Raw genomic sequence first — 22,504 nt, 5'->3', positions numbered from 1 at the left:
AAGTTGTTTTTAACCTCAGAGAGCGATAATTAACCTTTAGTTATATATATATGGAAATACATTCTTGCCCCAAATATGTTATCTCATTACCTGTGACTTGATCCTGGACAGAGTTTAGAATTCTGGCTTGATTCAAGTCGAGGTTGCTAAATACTTCCAGTTCTCCAGTTTCAAAAGGCTGTCCCAGTGTCATGGCTGAAATTACAGTAATCTTTGCTTATGTAAAGCAGTATAATCTTTTTGAGTACTACACTAGCACTTCCCACACGACCAGGGATTTAGCCTTAGTTTTCGCTGTGTGACTTGCATGTAGTCAAAAACAACTTTCAAGTTTTTGGGTTGTTTTTCTTCCCTTTGCTCAGTTCACTTGAGAGTCTGACCTTTCATATATATATTTAAAAAAATGTATGTGTGTGTGTGTATATATATGCATACACACAGTTTCAGAACTAAAAAAAAGCTTATCTGTAAGTTGACACCATGCATTGGCAATTCAACAGAATAAATGTTTGGAAGCATGTGACTTAAAAGCACTTTGACTTGTAACTTTTACCATCGTGAAGGCTGTTGTAATCTGCTGTGCTTTATCACACGTGTTAGATGTTGCAAATACTTGTCCTTCCCAAATCAGTTTTATGAATAAAATGCACAGGCAAGCTGAGCAGAGGCATATGTATCTCTGGGAAAGGGCTTTCATAGGCTGGGCAGAAATGGAATTTCTTCATTGAGTTTCTGTAATGGTAACCCATGTCAATAAAATCCACAGGAAATGTGTGTAACATTTTTGTCCTTTTGAAATTTCCATTTTTAATAGCAAGAAGACACTCCAGGCAATGCATTTCTGGGGGACTATCACATTTCTCGGGTGGCTGAAGTCACTCACCCCTTCAGCCTTTTGTCTCACAACACACCCGAGGAGAGCAATAATCCCCAGCAAGGCACTGCCTGTCTTATCTTATTGCTTAATTATTATACCTATTTAATGCTGCTTAGAACATTGTCAGCTGTTGAGAAAAGGTAATTATCACTAGTCAAATGAAAAACACTTTTTTGGCTGCCTTACGGATACACATTTTACTGGTACCTTGATACATAATGAAGCCTGATAGCAAAACTTTTGCTTGTCTCTTCTTCAAGCCACAGCTGTTTCCCTGCTAAATTCATCCCATCTGTCTCCCCTTCCGTAAGGCTGTAGGCAGTATAGCATAAGTACAGAAGCAGTTCAGTGCTATTTTGGATAAACATAGCTGAAATTTGAATCTTTGCCATTTGCAATGCACACATTTTGTTTTACTGCTGTAAAGAGAGCTGTCAAAATAAAAACTACATGGATAATTTACTGAAATACAGTCAAATAAAGGGATGATCAAAGGGGAAAAATGAAGATAGAATATAGGGTTACTGTTACTTTCATGGTGTATTCCGAACAGTGTAAATGTTGACCTCTTGACATTGCTGGGTTCAGAGAAATTGGTAGTGAATAACAAACGTAGAAGCCACTGAATTAGAATATATCATGAAGAAGTCCAGACTTCTTGCCAAAAAGGATAATTGTAGCACGCAATTATTTGCAAATGTGCCCTGTTGAGATATCTGACCAAGATACAGTTCTTTGCTTGTTTTATAAGGAGTATATAATGATGTAAGATAATACAGCTTGGAAATTAAAGAAAATATTTCTAGATGTGACAGTTTGTCTCTGCAAATGGAAGGACACCCTAATGATCACTGTGGGGCAACAGTTATCTACACCCTCCTTTATTCTTTGCAGTTTTAGTTGACGTGGAAAAATATAGATTCAAGCTAAATACAGTTGTCTTCATTGAGTTTGTTGTGCTAAATTGGATTGATGGCTAGTTACTCAAGGCTTGTGTTTGAAATTCCAGACTTTCTGGAACAAAAGATCCAAATCCCAGTGAGGTCTGCTTGACAGTCCACCTTTGACTTGAAGAAATTGAGTTCTGTACAATATACAATATTGGAGAATCTTTCAGACAAGCCCCTGTTTTAAAAAGTCCTCTGTTCTGCTGGAGTGTTAGAAATCCTATGGTATGTCTACAAGGAGAAGGGCTTTGACCACTACATCTTGGGTATATTTTTCTTTCACTGTGTTACTGTGTTCTGTGTAGCCCATCTCAGAGAAGGCTTTATTCCAGTCTGTATGGCTGGTAAATGCTTATGACTCTTTTGTAGAAGAACCTTGTAAGCTGTTTCTAGGTTAACCCTGATACGTGTTTGGGATAGTTCCATGTTATATGAAAGTTAATTCTTAAAGGCTAGTGCTTCCAAATGCGTATTGTGTTAGGTAAAAGTGAAAAAACCCATGTCTGTCCTAACCTAGAAGATGATCTCTTTGACAGAGAAAGAAACAGATGAAGAAGTAAACATCAGTGGACAGTTAAATGATCTCAATATAAACTTAATCTCAACGTTACAATCAGAAAGCTCCTTTGGGAAAAAGCATTTTGTGGAGTTTGGTACTACTGAAATTTTGATGTTCTGATTTTGGTGTTCTGTATTGACATAGAGAAGAGGAAAAAAAGGATGTTAATCGTTAGCTTCTTCAGTATTTACAAGATTCTTTTCAAGCTGTATCAAAAGGTACCTGCAAAGCTTACACAGTGATTTTCCTCTAAATTTATGTAAAATCAATACTCTGTGGCAAGAACCAAGACCATATTACTCCACATTTGCAGGAAAGTTAGAATTTCTCTGTCTTTATAGACAATTATTTGAAATATATACAAAGGTTGTGATTTATTATTTTAGTTTTGTTCGGTAATATTAATATAAATAAGGATATTATAATCTGGGAGATAGAATGCTGTTATTTAGTCCTCCTGTAACTAATTCAGGAGCTGGTAACAGCTACTGCACCAGAACAGTACAGAAATATACCCCCATGTATCAGTTTAAAGGAAGAAAGATGCCATTGGTTTTGAAGGAAACCAAATTCTTCAAGGACTCCACCATATGTAAAGGCATCTCCCCCTTTGCCTCCTTCTGGGCTTGACTGAAAGAGTAGTTGTATAGACTTGTCTGAACACTTACTAGGTACCAAAGTATTGCAGTAAACACCCAGGTACTTGACTATCTTGGAACAACTGGCTTTCTGGTAAATATATTGTGATATTCTTGAAAGTCCTACTAATGCCTGAGCTTGACTTTTAATAATAGTGCCTGTGGTTTGGTCATCCACTTTCATATACAACTGTGTAAGTCTTGCAGTAAAAGAGAATGTTTAACATCTGATGGAACATGTGCATATACCAACTTAATGTTTCAAGAAACTTAATAAGCTTCCCCCCCTCCCCTCCAAAATAAGACATTTACTTTTCTGCTGTGTTACATATTGGAAATGGCTAGCCTCTGTTAGAATCATTTAGGTAGCTGCTGTAAATTTACATGGGAGGCCCTGTCTTCATGCATAACATATTTGACAGATCGATGCATTTTTTCCAAACGTGGTTCCAAAGCTGCAAATATCTAAAGAAAAGTCAATTTTTACAAAGAGTTTTACCGTCTTACGGGGTTGGCACAAATGAGAATTAGAGTTGGAGGAGTGAACAAAAAGAGCAAAACAAGTTAAAGTGGTTGTCTTTCCTATGTGCAATGTATTAAGGAAGCTGTCAATCTTATGCTTTTTACACATTTATTACACTTTATTTTTGCAGTCCAGAGCACCTTACCATAAGCACGTGCATTTGTTGATGATAAGATCAACAATACAGGACTATGTGAGTTCCAGGTGATTCTTCATATACAGCGTTGATTATGCTCCCACTCCTGGGGCTGTTAATGGTGATCTGGACCTAATAATGAGACTTCCTTTTGTCAAACCTAGCACTTCAAATACTTGTTTCTTCCTGTCTGGCCATCATCTTTTTACTGATGTCCAGGATTATTATTTTTTTTTCTGCCTATGTGTTTTTAGATCAGACAAGGCCCTGTATTTCCACTCTTTCCTTCTGCAGGTTAATAAGGACCCAAAAAATATTATAATCTAGTAATATGGAAGAAAATGCTAAAGACAAAAGAAGAAAAAGTCTTCTTACAGTGCTGTTTCTGTTCCTTTCCCTTTAACTTTTTCATGCTTTTATTGGTTTAAATTAATTTTAGGTATTCCATCTCTGCATATGGAATGAGTGTTTTCTGATAAAAATGTACAGAAAATTTCTGGATCTCCGGAGGGGAAAATAGTTTGAATCTACACAGTGAACAAAAATCTCTGCTTGTTCAAAATTTTCCATGCAACTTGTTTGCTCACTTGCTTGTGAATTATATGATCAAAACCAAAAGCCAGTACAATCTCTATGGAATTTTATTACTTTTCAACTCTCTCTTAGCTGTCTTCTCCCACTTTTAACTGCCTCTATGTTGGCAAATTTTAGACTTTGTTGTTGTTATTATTAATGCTTCGATGTTCTGACTAGATATAGTTTGAAAGGTCCGTTATTTAAAGTAATTTTTTTAATAGCAACATGACATGAACTGAACAATACATTCCACGTATGTGGTACATAAATGTTTGGGGTTTTTTTTCTTTTTGCCTACATTTTCCCAAACAGACAAATTACAGCAATTATTATAAGAGCTTGCAGGTCATCTATAAAACAAAATTAAATTCCCTTTCATTCAGCAGTAGTCCAGGGGGGGACTTTTTCTATTAATAGTGCGTGTGCAAAGCTTATCTTATATTGTGTTAAAATGTTTTCCTCTGAACTACAGTTCTCTGAATTGTCTCTAGACACACCACCACTCTGCTCCATTTGAGCCCAACCTGATGTACAGAAGCTACCCCAAACAAAGTTTTAAACAACAGGGACTATTTATGCAAAAGCAGAGGTAAACTAATTTTGGTAACAGCAGAACTGATTAGACTCCTGATAGTTAAAATCATTAGCAGACTCCCAGTTCCAGTTCTCTTAAAGCTGTGTTGCAAGATAAATAAGTGATCCTTCTCATGTTACTTTACTTCCATTTAATAATCAGTTGAACTTTGGTTGCTGAAAAGGTCTAAACTCATTCAGTCGCTTAAACAGAACAGATAAATGTAGAGCAGAATTGAAAATGAGGGCTACCTAAGATGTTAGTGTTAGTTATGTGAATATATCATCTTAAAAATTCCATTCCACTACAATTTATTCTCCTATTAAGCTAATTTCTATTCATATTTTCAAGTAGCACATCTGGGGATTCTTTCCTTTGTAATCTTTATGGGAAGGAATTTTTTCCTAATACTTTAGTGACTTTCTGCATCAGATTGGAGGGTAATATTACAGTCAGTAATGTTTACATCAACAAATGTAAATTCAAATTAAATCTATTATTTAAATAGCATAATGGAAACACATGGTGCTTTGTAGTCATGTAATTAAAGAAGATCTGTGCCTCCAGGAGTTTATGATCTGAAGATCAAAACCAGTTCCACATGCAACAGACCTCTTCTAAATCTTGGTGTACAATTTGGGGATTTTGTCTTGCATCTACTTTAGCATAAATTTTACTCTTGAGCAGAGATTTCACCCAGGCCAGTGCAGTACACTGGAGATGTAATGCATGTTTTGTACTTGGCACTTGTGCAGGGGCAGTTAACTCAGCACAGAAAAGCTTGGTGTTTTGATGTCAAGATTTATACCTTGCTTATTTAACAGTAATGATGTGAACTAAACTTTGTGGATGATACTAGTTTAGTTAGGGAAAAACAAATCACATTCTTTAACAAGGAGCCTGACTAGCCGTGTTTGCCCTTTTTTTTTCTTCCCTAGTTGTGAAAGTAATTTTGTGCAAAATTGCATTGGAGTTAAATTATTCACTCATCCTGGGGCGATAGCCTATGTTCAGTTTCCAGCTGAGCCAACTAAAAATATGGGAAACAGACCAGCCTAGTATTCCATTGTTGCCTTACATAATATGGTGTTTTGGAAATGATGATGAAGGCAACCTGGATATTTCATGGATGAAATAGTAGATTCATAAACTGAAAGCTTTGGTTGCTATTTGTAATGGTGTTTCCTCCCTTCCTTTCAAATCTCTGTGCTCACAAATCAGAGATGTTGCTTTTATTTAAAAAGAAAAGAAGAGGACAAAGAAAAACGGGCAAAAAATCAAGCCTCTTTATCCTTTGAAGAAATCTTTGCCTGAATTTGCTGGCTGAGTTCCCTCAAAAGGCCTGGACTTCTTCAAAACTTGGAACCAAGTTCAGACCCCAACTAGGTAAGGTAATTTGTGTAGTGTACTTTAAGTCTTCGTTTTCTCCCCACAATATGCTACAAAAGAGTCTGGGTGTAAACACATAGGTTGTTATCATCAAGCGTGATGGTTTGGGATTTCTTCCAATTACCATCCTAATTAGGACCCTGAATTAAAAAGAAATTTTCATTTCTTTTGGGTGTGGGGAGCTAAATGAAGACCTGTCTGTGACCCCTGTGACTCATAGGTGGCTGCAACCCATTAAGCCCCTTTGTTGCTGTAATGACTTAGCTTCAAAATAATTCAGCAGCTCTAAGAGGCAACTTTTACCTTGAACCTCCTTGGCTGAGGATTTTCCCTGAGTTAAGGTAAACTTGGACAGCATCTCTCATGTTCACATGTTTTGTTCTTATTCCAGTGCTTTTTTTCTCAGTTGATGCTGTTATTTAGGATTGCACAGCTTGGAGGTGCTACTGTGTTTGGTTCTCTTCAGTTATTAAAGCCATAAAACATGAATTCTGGTCATTTCCTGGTCCTCTGAATGCTTTTTGTTCTGGCAGCTATCAGTGGCTTCTGAGCATTTTGTTTTGAACTATGGCAGTTCTAATTCAAATGTTGCATTTTTACCCATACTGTGGTACAGATCCTGGCATTGCTGGTTTTAAGTCATCTGTGTGCTGTGTGGAAATAATGCTGTACTGATCTTTCTTAACGTTCTGCATGTTATGAGTGCTAGGCATTAATGAATGTTGGCACTTTTCTTCCAGACCTGTCCGACCAAAATTTTTGTGTTTTGGGTATGGCTATACACTAGTTAAGGTAATGTCATAGATTTTCCCACAGTAAGCCATAGTGTAAGTCCTACCTTCTGCATGTTTTGCACATCTGCAACTGGATTTCCTTTCTACTGCACTTCTCTTTTTTTGCTTTCTTTTTTTTTTCTTAATAAACTAGCTTTCTGAGCAAACTGAGCCTTTGGGTCACATGGCATGTGGCTTCACACGAACTTTTACTACATGACAGGCTAACTTAGCAACCAAGATTTGTTTTCCACTTCTTCCTACTCATTGCTTTTGTCCTGTGCTGACATATTGGACTCTCTGCTCTACAAAAGGAAGCTCAAAATGACAGCTAGTGTAGCATTGAGCCTGGGACCTATGTCTTTGGATCTAGACTCTGATGAAGGACTTGGGCTCAAAACCATCAGTACTTGACAATCCCAAATACCAAGTTTCTTTTGTAAAGTTGAATCAGTGGTAATCTCATGGTTCTAATGCAACATTGCAAGCAAAATCCTTCATGAGTTGGGGTACCTTAATAATTTCATAGTGCTTTGGGTGGAAGAATAAACAAGAGAATAAGATTTCCTAAGATGGTGTGTCATTCATAGTTCTAAATAAACAACCCAGTCCCTAAAAAAACCAAACCAACAACAAAACAAAAACCCCAAACTACAAAGGTCCTATGAAAGAAGCAATAATTCTGACATCAGGCAGTTAAGTAACAGACTCTGATGCGGAAAACTGTCCCAGATTCCAACATTCCTTTCAGCTGACATTAGAAAGCAAGGTAGACTTAGCATGAGAAATAGTGTCTTTATATGAAGAGATTGCTCTTGTTAGGCCCATATGTGAACCATATATCCAGATTCTCTCTACATCCGCTCACATGTCTCCCTGTCAGCATCTGAAGAGAGATCCCCAAATGTTCAACTGTACCTTTCAGATCAGAGTTTAATTTTAGAAGACTATCTTGGCCTATTAATTTTGATTATAACAGTGCTGTGATGGAGGAGACATCAGATTGCAAGTAAAATTTCAGAAGTCAAAATGCTACAAAGCTGTAGAGGTAAATGCAAGTGCAGCTTGCAGTTATAGGTTGCAATATTGTATGAGGTAAAATATGTATATGTAAAAGATGTCATTATTGAATAAGTAACAATTCATCAGGGAGTGTATTGTTCATATACACTTTGTATGTTACAAACTGCAACATGGAGGCCAAGTACTTCCGTGATCTGTATTTGTTAGATGAAGAAGGCAAAGTTTAAAAGCCTAAATAATTGTTCCAGAACTGACACTCAGAAATTTGGAACATCTTGGGCATTTTTGGAATTTCTGTATTTTCTCATATTTAATCTGCTCTTTTCAATTTAATGACAAGCTTTAGAATATATAAGCATAAGCCAAACTTGCTGGACTGCTTCTTCCAAAAAAAACCCAAAAGGCAAAAAGCTTACTACTTTGTATTTTTTAATGCACGTAAGTGAAGTAAGATCCTAGACAATTCAGAAGAATCACCCTGATTATTAAAATATGATCAAGTAATACCCAAGAGTTAGAATAATAAAATAAATACATTAGAATAGTTTGAATACCATGAAACTTGTAGAAATAGTAATTGAAAATTTTCAGGTACATTATTGATTACTTTGTTTCTCTGTAAAGTATATTTTCCTCCTGTATCCTTAAAATTAAGTACCTGAAGTCACCATCCAGAACTAGAAATAATACTAAAACAGGAATTGCAAAATTATAAATGCCAGTATGAAGTGTAGTCATTTTTCAATGTACTGGTTCTCTGCTTTCTGTTTTGATGATGGATGTCTAAGGGCATTCATCTGGTTATGAAGGAATAAATTAATTTGATTACTAATATCCCTACTTCCCCATGCAGTCCTTTTCAAATTGAAGGGGTTTTGCTTTCAGTTCACCGTTCCTCTTTGCCTTAAAAGAGGAAAAGCACTCTGTTATTTCTATGACCAAGAAATTACAGTGGATTCTTCATCAGACCCAATATTCTTAAGTGATCCAAACTGCAGTCCAATGAACTCACTGGCACTTTTGATTAGAAATTGTTTAGGGTGAACATGTGTCTAAGCAGTACAATTACACTCTGCAGTCAAGGGAGGAGCTCTTGATGTACGCTGCACAATCATAATGTTCCATTGCTTGTCAAGAGAATAAAGTGTATTATTTTTTCTTCAACTGCAAGCAATAAGAAAGCATGCAGTATTTACATTATTTCTACAGTAGTCAGTTTGCAGCAAGTTTTGGCCAAGACTTCACACATGGTTTCTTCTTATTGACCTGTTCTGGGACAAGAAGATACAGTATATACAACAGAGTTAATTTTCTCTTTTGTGCCTAAATCTAAGAACACTAGATTTTTTGCTTAAACCGTAACTTTAAATTCTGAAATGCTTAATCCACTATATGTTTCACATATGCAAAGGGCCTCTGTTGGCCAGCCCCTCTGTTTCAGAAATTCCATTTCTGACATCTTTATGGGCTTCTATTGACGGTAAGGGTGGACTTGGCCTTGCTGCTGAGGGACTGGTATGGGGCGAGGTAGCCTGCATGACAGCTCTTCAAGCACATCTTTTTCCAGAACTTCAGTCACAGCTTAAGTTCAGAGACGTGCAGTCATAGACGATTGGTTTTTACTTGATCAGTTGAGAAGGCATCCTGCTGGGTTGATCACTGCCTTGCTATCCAAAGCAACCCAGTGGATAAAAGAGACCTTTTAAACCCATTAAGTGCTATTGAGTTGATAGAGAATCTCTCAGGAAAATGCAAAGATCCCTCCATCTAGGAAAACAAAGGAAGTTTACAATCAGGTGATTGGAAAAAAAAAATCATCTCCCAGATCCCTCTAGGAAGACTGGAGCAGGTGGGCCAAGCTTGGCCATTAACACCTGATATGAAAATTGATTTAATGAGCAGAAATGTGTGCAAAACACACAAGGTCTGAAAGAGACTCATCCAAGAGGTTGGGGTGGGTTTTTGTTGGTTTCTTTTTAATGTAATTTCATTATTTGGAAATTTTGAAGATTGTGCATAAATCTTAATCTGTAGTTATTTATAAGTATTTCTTGTTACTGTAAACACCCTCTTTACAGTTCTTCATTTATTGTAGCTGGTAAATCAAGCCCTATCAATTTTAAACTGAACTGAATTGCTGCATCATTGAATACGTTGCCACTTTTTACATTTTGAAATGCAAGTGTGTTTTGAATTTCTGTCATCTTTGTATTGAAGAAGAGGCGGCGGAATAGTGGGATTATAGGAGGAGAAAGTGGCTTTCTAGTTTATATTTATTTATATAAAACTATCAAAAGCAATTTTGATGAAATTTAAAATAGTCTTGAGACGGGAGAGGGAGGGTGGGGTTAAGGAAAATACTGGCCATTAAAAAACAGCTTAGTAACCTAGTACTGTGTCCTCAGAAGTGCTGGTTTGATCCAAAGCCTCAACATTGGCCTGCTCTTCTTTCTATGAGGGTAGAACATGGTCTTCCCATCATTTGTTTAGGAACTCTAATTCTAATAGCCAAGGGAAAAAACAATTTGTTCATTATGTAGTCAAATACAAGCATTCCCATATTGTAAGGAAAGCTGGTTTTGTGAAGGCAGAGGAATGTTCTGTGCTCATTGCAATGGAAAGTTGATGTGAGGAGACTATTTGGAGTAAATACATGTCTAGTTTCTATTCTTCTTGAAAAATGCTAGAGCATACACATGTGCTTCATGGTCCTTACGCTACACACTGCTCCTCTCTGCACAGTCAGTCACACAAACAATACATGTGAGCAGCATTTGAGGTAGAGCTGTTATCTTTTATCTGTTATCTCTTTGATGTCTTATTTTACTGATGCATGAAAAGTTGAACGAGGAAATGGTGTTTCTGAACAAAAGGTGCTGCAAATCCTCAGCAGACAGAATTGCAAAATTGTGCCGTCTGTCCTTACAGATTTCCGTCTCTGCCTGTCCTTCGTCAACCAATATGGTTATTCATCACAGAATGGTTGATGAGAGTTTTATAGGAGCATTTATTTATAATTTCCATGTTCTAGGTACTTTTAAAAACAAACAAAAAAAATAAATCGGGTTCCAAAGTGTATATTTTCTTTTCTGTTATAGTCAATTATGTCATAATGGTCAAGTAATAGCTCATCACAAAAAAAATTATTTTTGCAGCCTGTCTTCCTAGCGTCTGGATTCTAAAGAAACAACCTGGATGCCTGCATGCCAGTGCAACCAGGATTTCAACAGCGTCAATAATCCTTGCTCATCACACCAAAAAAATCAGTGTGTCAGTGTATTCCTGCAGAGTCATTAGCATACAGACTCACTCTGCTTGCTTAACAAAGCATGGGTTGGTGTATTATAGTTTCCTAGTCTGCTTCTCTGATTCACCTCTGACAAAAGCATGGGAGAGAAAATTCAGTCCCCTCTTCAATGGCACACTAATGTGGGAAATAAATCTTCGGGCATAAGGTCTGAAATTGCACTCATTTAAATAATTCAAATGCAGCGATCATTTTGCCCATGTGCCTTTCATTTCTTTGTTTTGTTTCTCTGTATTTCTCAGATCACTAAGAGGGAAATGATCTTCTGCAACAATCTACATTTTTAAACTATCTAGAGCTAAATAATCCCTGTCCTCTTTAAATGCAGTTTAACTGGTTACATGTTAAATAATTATTTGCTCTCTCTTTTGTGGTGTGGAGGGGGGAGTTGGAGGGGAGAAGTAACATACAAGCAGATGTGCTGCTAGATCTACAGGCTTCTGCCAACCATATGGCATCTTAAAGAAAGATGGTTGGAGCGTCTGGATTAGCAAAGAGTCGGGATGGAAAGCCATGTGTCGTGTTGGTACAGGCAGTTGTTTTAGCTCTCTGTAAAAGGCTTCAGGAGATTGTGTAATGGAACAAATGGTACTGCAAGCCTAGTAACAGCCTTACCGCTGCTGGAGAGGCAATTGGCCCCCAGGCGGGTACTGCTTCATCCTTGCTTGTTGGTTTTTTGTGAAGGATTTTTAGATCATTATTCTGTGCACTTCTTTTAATGTACAAGGAAACTTGGGGGATCTAATTCTGAACTTTAAACTTGAAAGAGAGCTATTGTGTGGTTAGGATTTTTTTGCACTCTCATTTTTTATAATGAAAACATACAGTTTCCCTCTCTTTTAAATGAGAAGCTCCTGCCCTTCTGCAAATTTCCTGCATCCTTTACAGACACTTGGAGACACCAATTCATTGAATTTGTAGCTGATGCCCAGATTTTGGGGGAAAACTTCTCTCTCTAGGATATGCTTAGTTAAAAACAAGATTTGATCTATTGTGCTTGTGGCTATAACATACCAGCTTGGCATTTGTATTCTGTTTGACAAGTTGCTCTTCATGCAAACAAGCGGCCTGCCCCTATTAAAGGCAAAATTCCTTTTGTTTTTAGTGACACAGGATTGGGCTCTTGGTGAGGTTTTGTGTGCTTTACAGGAGTCTCTGTCATTCATGTTACAGCTTATGGGAGTTATTCTGGATCAGGATGAAAGCTTTTGTGTCTAGATCTTAAACAGAAATAGGCTTTAGTCGGTTCTCTTCTGACACACAATAGAACTCTAAATTCCTCTGTATGTCTCAATGAAATCGGGTCTCTTAGTACACCTGTAAATGCAGTTTTATCTCACTGATACTATTTGTTTCAAAGGAAATTAAAAATCTGATGTTGCAGTACAGTTCAGTAAAATTCGGATTACTTTATTTGAAGAGACTTTAAAGTACATTATGATCCCATATCACAATTTTTATGTAGGGAGATCACATGAGGGATGCTAAATATTCATTCATAGTAAATACTTGCTGAGCTTGAACATTATGGTTTCAGAGGCATTAGAAACAAACTATTAACTACAGAAGCATCTCCCGTATTGAGGATCTTTGCTGAAAAATATACTATCTTAAACTGAGACGCATGCTGCTCTAGTATACCCTGAATTCCAATAATATAAAAGCAAAAGTACAATTACTGCTCTTTTTTCTCTTTCATTTTTTTCTTAACTCTCCAGAAGGCTCCTTATCTGGAGCTTAGGAAACAGCAGTCCTCAGCTTAATCTGCAGTTTAGTTACAGCAGTGCACGCTTTTTCCTGCGCTGCCTGCATGCCCCCCTGCTCAAGCCTGCATATGTTGCTCAACACTGATCAAAAGTAGCCTCCCTCAGGAGGGAGGCTTGGGTTTGTTTGGTCGGCCTGTTCATTACCTCGCCCCAGCCGAGGCTGAGCCAGGTGTGATGTGGACAGTTGGCCACCAGGAGCGGTGCCAAGACCACCAGTATCTCTCTGGAAGGCTCTTGCGGTGGCTACTGAGGAGTGGAGTCGGAGCAGTGAACCCCAGTAGGAACCTTGGACTCTCTTGGGACATCTGCTGAGCTTTAACAGTCTCTCAGAAACCCAGGCTGTGTTTTCTGCACCATGTTAGCATGTGAGTTCACCAGTGTCATGGTGTGCATTAGTAAAAGTGTGCATTTCCTTCAGAAGTACGCATTTCTCTGTGTAGTTTTCCAAGTGATTAATTTTGAGTAATGGTATACTTGTGCTGCAGAAGCAGCATTAGATATTATCACATCTACAGAGACAAGTAGCTGACTGATAGTAGGTGGATCTCTTTTTTCGTTTTGCACCTGTTTGTCTTCCATATCCCTACATAGAACAAAAACCATGTTTATGTTTTTAAACAAAGAGACACAGCTTTGTTTTCTTAAATTACAAGTAGTAATTTCAGGCACTTAATTTTTATTGTCCAACTACTTACATGAGACTGTTTAGTTCCAAAAAGCATATTGAGACTTCTGAGCTTTCTTGTTTAAACATTTCTTTCATAGAACTCTTACCATTGCTTACCACTGAAAGCCTAGAATGTGGGGAAGTAGTATGAGAGAAGCATAATTTACCTAACAAAATTACACATGACCTTTTGATGTAATCTAAGGGGAAAAGTACTTTCCCTTTCTTGTAGTTACGTTGAAGATGTGACATGAAAATTAGTATTTGCTTTAACTTGTAACATCAAAGAGACTGATAATTTTGGGAGGATTTTTTGACAATAATTAAAATCCAGTGGGAATAGAAGAGTCTGCATGCATGTGCACAGTGGTGGACAGAATGACTTCTTCTGTTGGAAGGTGCCTGTAATCTTACCATGGTGGGATGCCTGTGCAGGGTCCAGTGACTGCTGCCTGATGTGCCAAGCCATGATGTGGGAGAGCTAGGCTGGAGCTATGTTTGTGCTCATTCTGTGCGGTACTCCTGACAGCCCTGTGCTGCTACTGCAGAGACACTAGAGTTGTTATTCTCATCCACAAGCTAAGCTGCTGCCACCAGAAAAGCATAATTGACCTTTGCCACTGGCTATGATCTGAGTGTGTTGATACTCGTCTCTGAACTGCCTCCTTGCAGTCATATTCCTTATTGTGGAGAGGTTAATGGTTATCTGAAGATAACTGTAACGATATTTGCTTCTAAAGCAGCAATAAACCTCCTCTATTTCAATAGCAATGATTGACTTTAGCCTTCAGGCTCAATGCAGTATATTCAGAGCACAATTGAACTAATATATACATTTCATGAAATAGCCAGTCTCTTACAGAGAGTGTAATACTGTCTATAATATACTAATACATTTTTAAGATGTATTTTCTGTTAAATGCTTCCCTGCTTTCCTTTAATACTTCTAAGCAATTACAGGTTCCACTAACTTCACGTATAAATTCACTGTGTTTTTAATATAGGCCAAAACGAACCACTGAGTAGACTCTGTGTTCACAAGAGCTGAGCTCCATGAAGGTGGGCTGACAATACTGCTCAGGTCCTCCAGCTTTTCTCATTTTCTGGAAAAACTCTGGTTTCTCAGGATGAAACTCCTTTCATCTCAGCCCTTCCCAAGCTTGCTTTCTAACCCCTACACTTGGTCTTCCATGTTACATTTCCCCCAGTTGGTGTTTCCTTGATGCTGAGACTCTCCCTTCAGTCTCAACAGAACTGGTTTATGGCATACCCAAGGGACCTGTGGAAACTGGAGCTGGTCCCAGTCAGCTACAGCCCTGGTCCAGAGTGCTGTGTTGCATGACAGGAGTAGCTCCATTTGATGTGGGAGCATGCTTGCTTTGACTAGCCAGCCCTGTCCTGGGTTCAGCAGTAGCAGTCATTTTTCTCCTTCTTAGTAGCTGGCGCAGTGCTGTGTTTTTTACTTTCAGCCTGGGAACAATGCTGATAACACCAATGTTTTTAGTTGTTGCTCAGCAATGTTTACTCTGACCAAGGACTTTCTGAGTCTCATGCTCTGCCAGGGAGGAAGAGAAGCCGGGAGGAAGTAGAGACAGGACACCTGACCCAAACTAGCCAAAGAGGTATTCCATACCACAGCACATCATGCCCAGTATATAAACTGGGGGCAGTTACCCGGAAGGGCAAGATCACTGCTCAGGTTGGGCTGGGTATTGGTCAGCGGGTAGTGAGCGGTTGTATTCTCTCCCCTTGTTATTTCCCTTACCATTATTATTATTGGTGGTAGCAGTAGTGGGTTTGTGTTATACCTTAGTTACTGGACTGCTCTTATCTCAACCCATGGGAGTTACATTCCTTCGATTCTCCTCCCCATCCCGCCGGGAGCGGCGGGAAGAAGGTGGGGGAGTGAGCAAGCGGCTGTGTGGCTCTGGGTTGCCAGCTAGGCTTAAACCACGACAAGCCCTAACAGAGAAGCAGAGGCTGAAGCCTCCTCAGGTCCCTTGGATATATCCTTTCATATCTGAGCACAGATCTTCCCTACCTCTCATGCACATCCTGGGCTTCTCTGCCCACCTTGACCAGCTTCCCACCCATTGGTGTAGCTCCTCACTCAGTATGTGCCCTTTATTATCATTTTTGGTTCCTAGGCAGAGTAACTTTGGAAAATAGAAATATGTGATAGAGCTGTATTTGAAGGGGAGTAGGCCAGGCTTAGGGTAAGTTCACAAATGGAAGCAATCTGGTCTGTGTAGGGGGAGCTATGGGGCCTGTATGGAAAACATCTATCTGAATATGCTGCACAGGAAAATTACCCCTGTCACCAATATAAACTCATATTCCTCTTGTATGTCACAAGCATAAAACTACCCTCCACGCAAATCCTACATCTATTACTTTCACTGTAATTTATGAAAACCACAATAACCCTGTGTGAGCCCTGAAAATAAGCAAACTTTTATTGCCTGCTGGAGCTTACAAGCAAAAGCACTTGTTTGAAATGAACTGGAAAGAGGGCCATATTTACACCTCTGGTGTGGGAAATAAGGGTGATGGGGTTTAGGCAAAGGAACTAGTAAATGACACACAGATATCTAACACTGTGATATTTTTAGAGCTTATTTTCATAGTGGTCAAACTACACAGTGTAGCAGCCTTGGTTTTATGCTGAAGATCATTTTTGAAAGCCTATGATACATAGTTATTAAACTGGGAAGACTCCCTTGCAGATAACCAGCTCCAAAGGACCATACCTGGCACTGTTGAGCTCCCATTTGCAAGGTCACTAGTGAAAAACATTTTACCTTTCAAACACAAGTACTAATAGCTATGAACATAAACAGAAGCTTTATACTCTGTAATAGGGAGCCTGCAGTCCTTGCAGGTTGCTGCTAGGGTCTGGACTCGGTGAGGACGGCAGGACTGAATGCAAAGCTGTTCTGTTAGTCTGCAATTGTGACTGTCAGGAACAACTGAAGCAGTTGTAGCTCAGCTGCACTACCCTTTCTAGCGGTGGTATTTTTTTAATTAAGACAATGTCTGACAAAGTAAATTAACAGAAGCCGATGCTTTTAGCAGTTTTTTTGCTTCAAATGCCTGATGTCAGCTTGGGCCACATGTACATTCTGCACATGCCATGGGATAGAAAAAGTGAAGACTTCTTTTTCAATTCTCTGCTGCCTGCCCAAACACCACATGTACTGTCTGTTACATGTCGCTTCTGATGAGGTTCATGCTGGGAATTTCTTTTTAAAGGCAAAGTGCTTCTGAAGGAAGGAGTTCAGATTGGGCAGATTGCATTAAAAATTCCTCAGCATCTCTGACTCGAATACAGTAATTACTTTCTGTGGACACAAACTAGCAGTTTGTAAAGGTTCCAGTTTGTCTGGTAGTAAAAGAAATAAGATGAATCGGAGTAAGCAATGGGGAAAATTGAGCACACATTTATAAAAAGTAGACCGACCACAGAAATTGTTGTAACTAGTAAGACAAGCACAAGAAAAATTATTTCAGTAAGGTACATACATACTTTGCAGAATAATCCTTATAAACATGAGGGGGCCACTTTTGAAACCTTGTTAGGATATGCGTGTTTTAGCATTATTAAGACTCGGTTTCCTGATTGAGAAATTGTGCAAAATCTGTTCTGTCTGGCACATAACAAAATCAGAGAGAGGTGAGCATCTTTTAAATTTTAAAAAAAAATAGAATCTGACTATAAGATTCATTATATTCCTGGAGCAACATCTGCTGCAAGCACTGCCCTGCTTTGCTTTTTTTTTTTTTTTTTTTTTTTTTTTTTTTTTTAAGGTATTTTACTGCATTCTGAATTAATAGCCAGCCCAAGTGATCTGGAGAATTGTTTTCTTAAGCACTTTTCTCATACAGGCAGAACTATTTTTGCTCTAGAGCAAACCTGATCCAGAGTTTGTATTCTTATCATAGATCACATTATTTTGAATTCCTTTAAAGGAGGAAAATCCTCATCTTCAGCCTAGGGATTTGGACACAAATAGACATTAGTGAAACTTTCACTCCTTTCACCCATATCTTTTCCGGCCTGCTGTCCATTCTCTTTCATTGTTTCCTTCCTGTCAAAACCCAGGAGGACTAAAAGTGACCATCATACCAGCTAACCCCAGCTGCTACACACTCCTTCTAAAGAGCAGGCTGATAATGTTTTCTCTTCAGCACGTTAGACGTAAGCTATTAGAAGCCCAGAAATAGATCCAGGCTCAGGTTGCTTACATGATCTACTTGTTTAACCTGCTGGACCAGCTGTGGAAGTGAAGATATATTCTAATAGTGAGTGTTGACATCTGAAACAAAGGGGAAACCACTGTTCCTATGTAAAATTTTAATTAAACACTATTCATAATTGTTGTTATGGTATGTCGAGATTATTATTTTATTGGAGATGATGTACTATACGCTGTTCTTTAAAAATGTGGGGGAAAATGAAGACTGCCTTTAGTAAAAGTGAATTTAGAGGTTACCCAATACACATTAAAAAAAAATGAGAAAAATAAAAAGAGTGGTAGAAATCCACTTGGATCAAGGGTTTTATGGTGAAATGTGGACATTTTCTTCTTAGGTGTCCAATTCCAAACTGTGCAAGGGGTATTAGCCTCTAGTTACCATCTGTTAATGTAAGCTGGATGAGTTTGTTCCACCTGTAGAGCTGGGCAAGTGCTTACCTTACTAAGCTAGAAGTGGTATAGATTGCATTTCTTCTCTGCCTGAACAGTCTTGGCCTTCTGTGTAGCAACAGAATGTTGACAGGGATTTCAGAGGGTGGGAAGTGCCACAGAAACTTGTTTGTGTGCCCTAAACTGTCTTCCTGTCCTGTTAGAAATCAGGACTTCCAGTGTAACAGAAATGAGGAAGCTCGTTCACTGTCCAAGTCCCTACTCACTGTTACGGGGTGGGGTGGTTTTGGTCTGTGTGGTTTTTTCTCTTATGCTTTGTTTCTTTAATTTACACGAGAAGGGTATATCACAGTGTTTGCTTTTGAAGCTAGAAGGGAAAATGGAGTTTGGTGCACAGATAGATTGTATAGATGTTTCCATTTACATTTTGTGAGCATATGGGGACTTCTCAGATATGCTTATCACTCAAGGTTGTTTCAAAGTCCTGATCTATGGATCAGGATCTCAAGCAAATAGCAGTTCATGACCCTAGGGAAACTTTAAGGGGTAATTTGCTATTTGTCTGCTTTCCCGAATTTATAAACTCTTAGTTACTTCAAAATTTACTGTGTGAATTTGTCAGTGCTGCAAAACACAATGAAGGTTGCTCGTACAAGAACTAATTTTGCTACTGGTTTAAATGTCCTAGTTGTCCACAGAGCTGATTCAAGATACAAAAGGGTGATGAATATCACCTCTGCCTTAATGAAAAAGACAACATTATTTTCCTGCCTTAATGAAAAAGACAACATTACTTCTGCTATGAAAAAGGAAGACAGAAAAGTAGCAGAGTTGAGGTGGAAAGCAGAGGAGACCTGTGCTGCAAGAGGAGCTGGGAGTACCAATGACTGTTGTGGCTGCAGAAACACGGTCACCACAAGCACCAGCCATACACTTTAACTCTTGGCATGGCAGCAAGTCTGGCTTTCCAAGATCTTCACATAGGCAAAGCAAGCCTGATCATGGATTTGTATGTAGCAGGAGATAATCTTAGGCAGTGCCTGCTCTATCTGTGCCAGGAACTAACTGTAATCACTGGAGTTTGCATTTAAGGTTGCATGGTGCTTCTTGTTATAAGGAACTGCTGAAGTTCTTTGTAATTTCATTAGACTTGCCAAAACATGTGGTTTAGACTGAAATTGTTCAGAAGGCTTGTAGTGGGTAATTGCCTCAGGAAGAGACCAGTTAGGGTGGCCAGAGGAACACCAGTGGAGGTGGGAGCCAGGGTGGGAAGGAGTTGCAAGAAAACCTTCCCTTTGGGATTTCCTAACTCCTGACTATTTGAGTGTAAAAATTAACATCCTTTAATGGGTTGCAGTGCAACTACCTGTTAAGCACCACTACTTAAACACTTCCTACCACATGACATGAAACTTGTGGGATGTCCTGGAAAAAAATTATAAAAGTGGGTAGAAGTTTGCTGGGTTTTGCTTTCTTTTCTAATTGTCTTGTTCCCTCTTTTTATAACAAGCTTGTCCTTAAAACCTGCATTTGCTTTTAAAATTCAGCCTGTTGAGAAAATCTAAGATTCTCAAGCGGCCGATTACCACATGTGGCACTGCCGCCATGTTGGGGCAGGGTCCCCTCAGTTGCGTGCCCACAGCATGGCGGTGGTCTGCAACATCTCCCTCGGGTTTCCATCTTGTAACCAGAGGCAGCCTCTGATCGCTGTGTCCACCTGCAGACAGAGAAGCAATGGGAGAGCAAGCTTAGACATTGGGAGCTTGGCGCTCTTACCCTGACAAGGGAGGTGTGTCCTGAAGGCAGTGAGCACACTGTTAGGCGATGTAGCCTATCCTCGTGACTTGGGTTTTGGTAGCTTTGTGGGCAGCAGGAGCCTTGGCCCCTGTGCTGGTGGCCCCTGTGTGTGGCCCCAGGCCTCGCCGCGGGGTGCCGGGGGACCTGCTGGGCGCCATGGGCTGGCCTGTGTTACCGTGGCAACCGGCAGATGGGGGCTTCACCAGGGTCAGCGGGAGGCGGCCGCAGCAGCGCTGGCCCAGCCGCTCAGCAGCAGCCCCTCCAGCTCTGACAGCTCTGCTCTGGCTGGCCAGGAGTAGTTATCAGATTACTTGTATTAAAACCTAATTAAGATGTGTGCCAGTAAATGCAGCGTGATTATTGGATTTGGTGATTTAGCTGCTGCAGGTTGCTGCAATCCCGTCACACCATTTCAGCAAATTCAGCTCTGTGGAGCAGAGTGAAAACGTTTTACTGTGCTGAAAAAGTGAAAAACCTCCTAATGGCTCTGCTATGTCAAGGACTGATCCCCACTGCCAGGTGAATGGGCACTGCCCACAGATCATCGCATATTAATTTCTTTCAGATCAACTTTAAAACCCAGACGAGGGCTCACAGTTGTATGAGTTTTTCCTTCACTGCAGATTGCCTGTGAATTGATGGACCTGTGAGTCCCCCAGGGCAGGGAGCTTGCAGCAGGAATGTTGTGGGTGCCCTTATTTAGCAATGTGTTTTTATAAAATAGAAGGAAGCTTTTGGTTTTGTCTGTAGGCCGCAGGCAAGGGGACAATCTAAATGTAAGATGGAGGGGGGGCCAGTCCAGCTCTGTGGTGTTGGACATAAAGGAAGTTTATTCTGCTGAGTAGGATTCACGTCGGTACCAAAGCTCTGCTTTGTGTTTGATGTTTCACCTAGTTTCTGCAGGGGCTTGCAGTGGTTGTCTACCCATAACTGTCGAAATGTAAAGAAACCTATCTGTCCCTTTCCATTTCATTTCTGGACAAGCTAGGGTATAGCCTAGTCTCAGTTCTAAATTGTACTGCTGTATGGAGTGAGAGATGTAGTCTCCAGCAGGTTGTAGCTGCACAAAGTAGCAAGGTAGCTTGGAGCTGTTCTAACATAAAACTGCATATGAGCTGCATATGAGCTCCAAGTACTGAGAATCAGAGCAAAACATTTACCTTGAAGCATTCGTTACAGCTTGTGATGCCTCAGTTTTGTTCTTCTTCTGTAGAACCACTCATCTCACAAAGCTGCCTCTTTCTTTCCTCCTTGTAGAAATAGGAATTTTGGTTTAAAGTGGTTAATGGAAAACTATTTGAAGGGTAGTATTATTACTACTAAATGAGAAATTACTCTGTAGTGCCAGGTTGTGTTGTAAGTAGTCCAAACATAACATGGTTCAAGAGCTACATGTCTTCACTTTGTGCCTTCAAGTAACATGAGACAGTGTGGAGTAAATTCCTGTCCTTCAACACTCCCAGGCCAAGGAGGAGCAGCCGCTCAACATCCCAGCTGGACAGATCTTTCCACCTTGGTGGAAAGATCATCTCATTTGGAATAGAGAGTGAGGAGGATATAGCGGTCACTCAGATGCTCAAGACGCAGTACACGTTTGTGTAGTAGGTAGTGTTGCCAAAGTGAACGTGGCGACCGTGCAACCTTACTCACTTGTATTAGCAAAATGTGCAGAAGGTTCTGTCACCCAGTTGTAAAAATGATGGCAGGCATCGATGTGCAGTTGTAACATATGGGAAGTACAGTGAATGTGGGTGGAGCTGTTCATTTCTCATCTTGAATCATTTACGAGATCAGCAGGCAGGCCAGATACAATGCATATGGGAATGTGTGGCTGTGCTGCACATGTCACACGTAATAGCAGATACTGTGAGAGGGCCCAGAGCCTGTCCTCGGGAGCTAAATGCACTGGAGCAGGCTGGTAGTCTCAGTATGTGGACTAGGGGCCAGCTTGGCAGCAGTTTTGGGATAGCAGACTGACAGAATTTGGAAATTCACAGACTGGGGTCTGCACTGACTAGAACTACTCCCTTGTTACCCATCGCAACCCAGAATTGCAGAAAGGAATGTTATTAACCCCATACTCAAGCACTGGAGAGAGATTCAGATGATAGTAAAGTTGTGGCATGCTCGTCAAACCCAGCACGGTGCCTGTATCATCTTTCTCCCTCTGCTCAAGGGGACAGTCTAAATGTGACGTGGTGGGAGGTGAAGGTACAGAACAGAAAAGCATAATTGAGTAGTACTGCCATAATTAACGACTTGTCTGTTTACAGCAGTTTATCTGTATCATCCTTAGCATGATCTGA

The 22,504-nt window shown here is 39.7% G+C and overlaps 1 protein-coding gene across 6 annotated transcripts in view; it reads left to right on the top strand.

Moving 5' to 3' along the window:
• Positions 1-22,504, top strand: part of SDCCAG8 (SHH signaling and ciliogenesis regulator SDCCAG8) — a 114,827-nt gene that overhangs the window by 82,228 nt on the left and 10,095 nt on the right. Inside the window, exon 17 of one of the 6 annotated variants that reach the window (XM_080616866.1) lies at positions 6,052-6,143. The exons of the other annotated variants lie outside the window; for them this stretch is intronic. Within the exon in view, the coding sequence (XP_080472992.1) occupies positions 6,052-6,070 (19 nt within the window). The 3' untranslated portion in view covers positions 6,071-6,143. Of the gene's footprint in view, positions 1-6,051; positions 6,144-22,504 lie in introns of those variants that run through there. 6 annotated transcript variants of the gene reach the window in all.

This window comes from Psittacula echo (assembly GCF_963264785.1).
Source record: "Psittacula echo genome assembly, chromosome: 4".
In the NCBI taxonomy this organism is placed as follows: Eukaryota; Metazoa; Chordata; class Aves; order Psittaciformes; family Psittacidae; genus Psittacula; species Psittacula echo.
The sequence above is the reverse complement of the archived record's forward strand: the minus strand, read 5'-3'. Positions and strand labels throughout refer to the sequence as shown.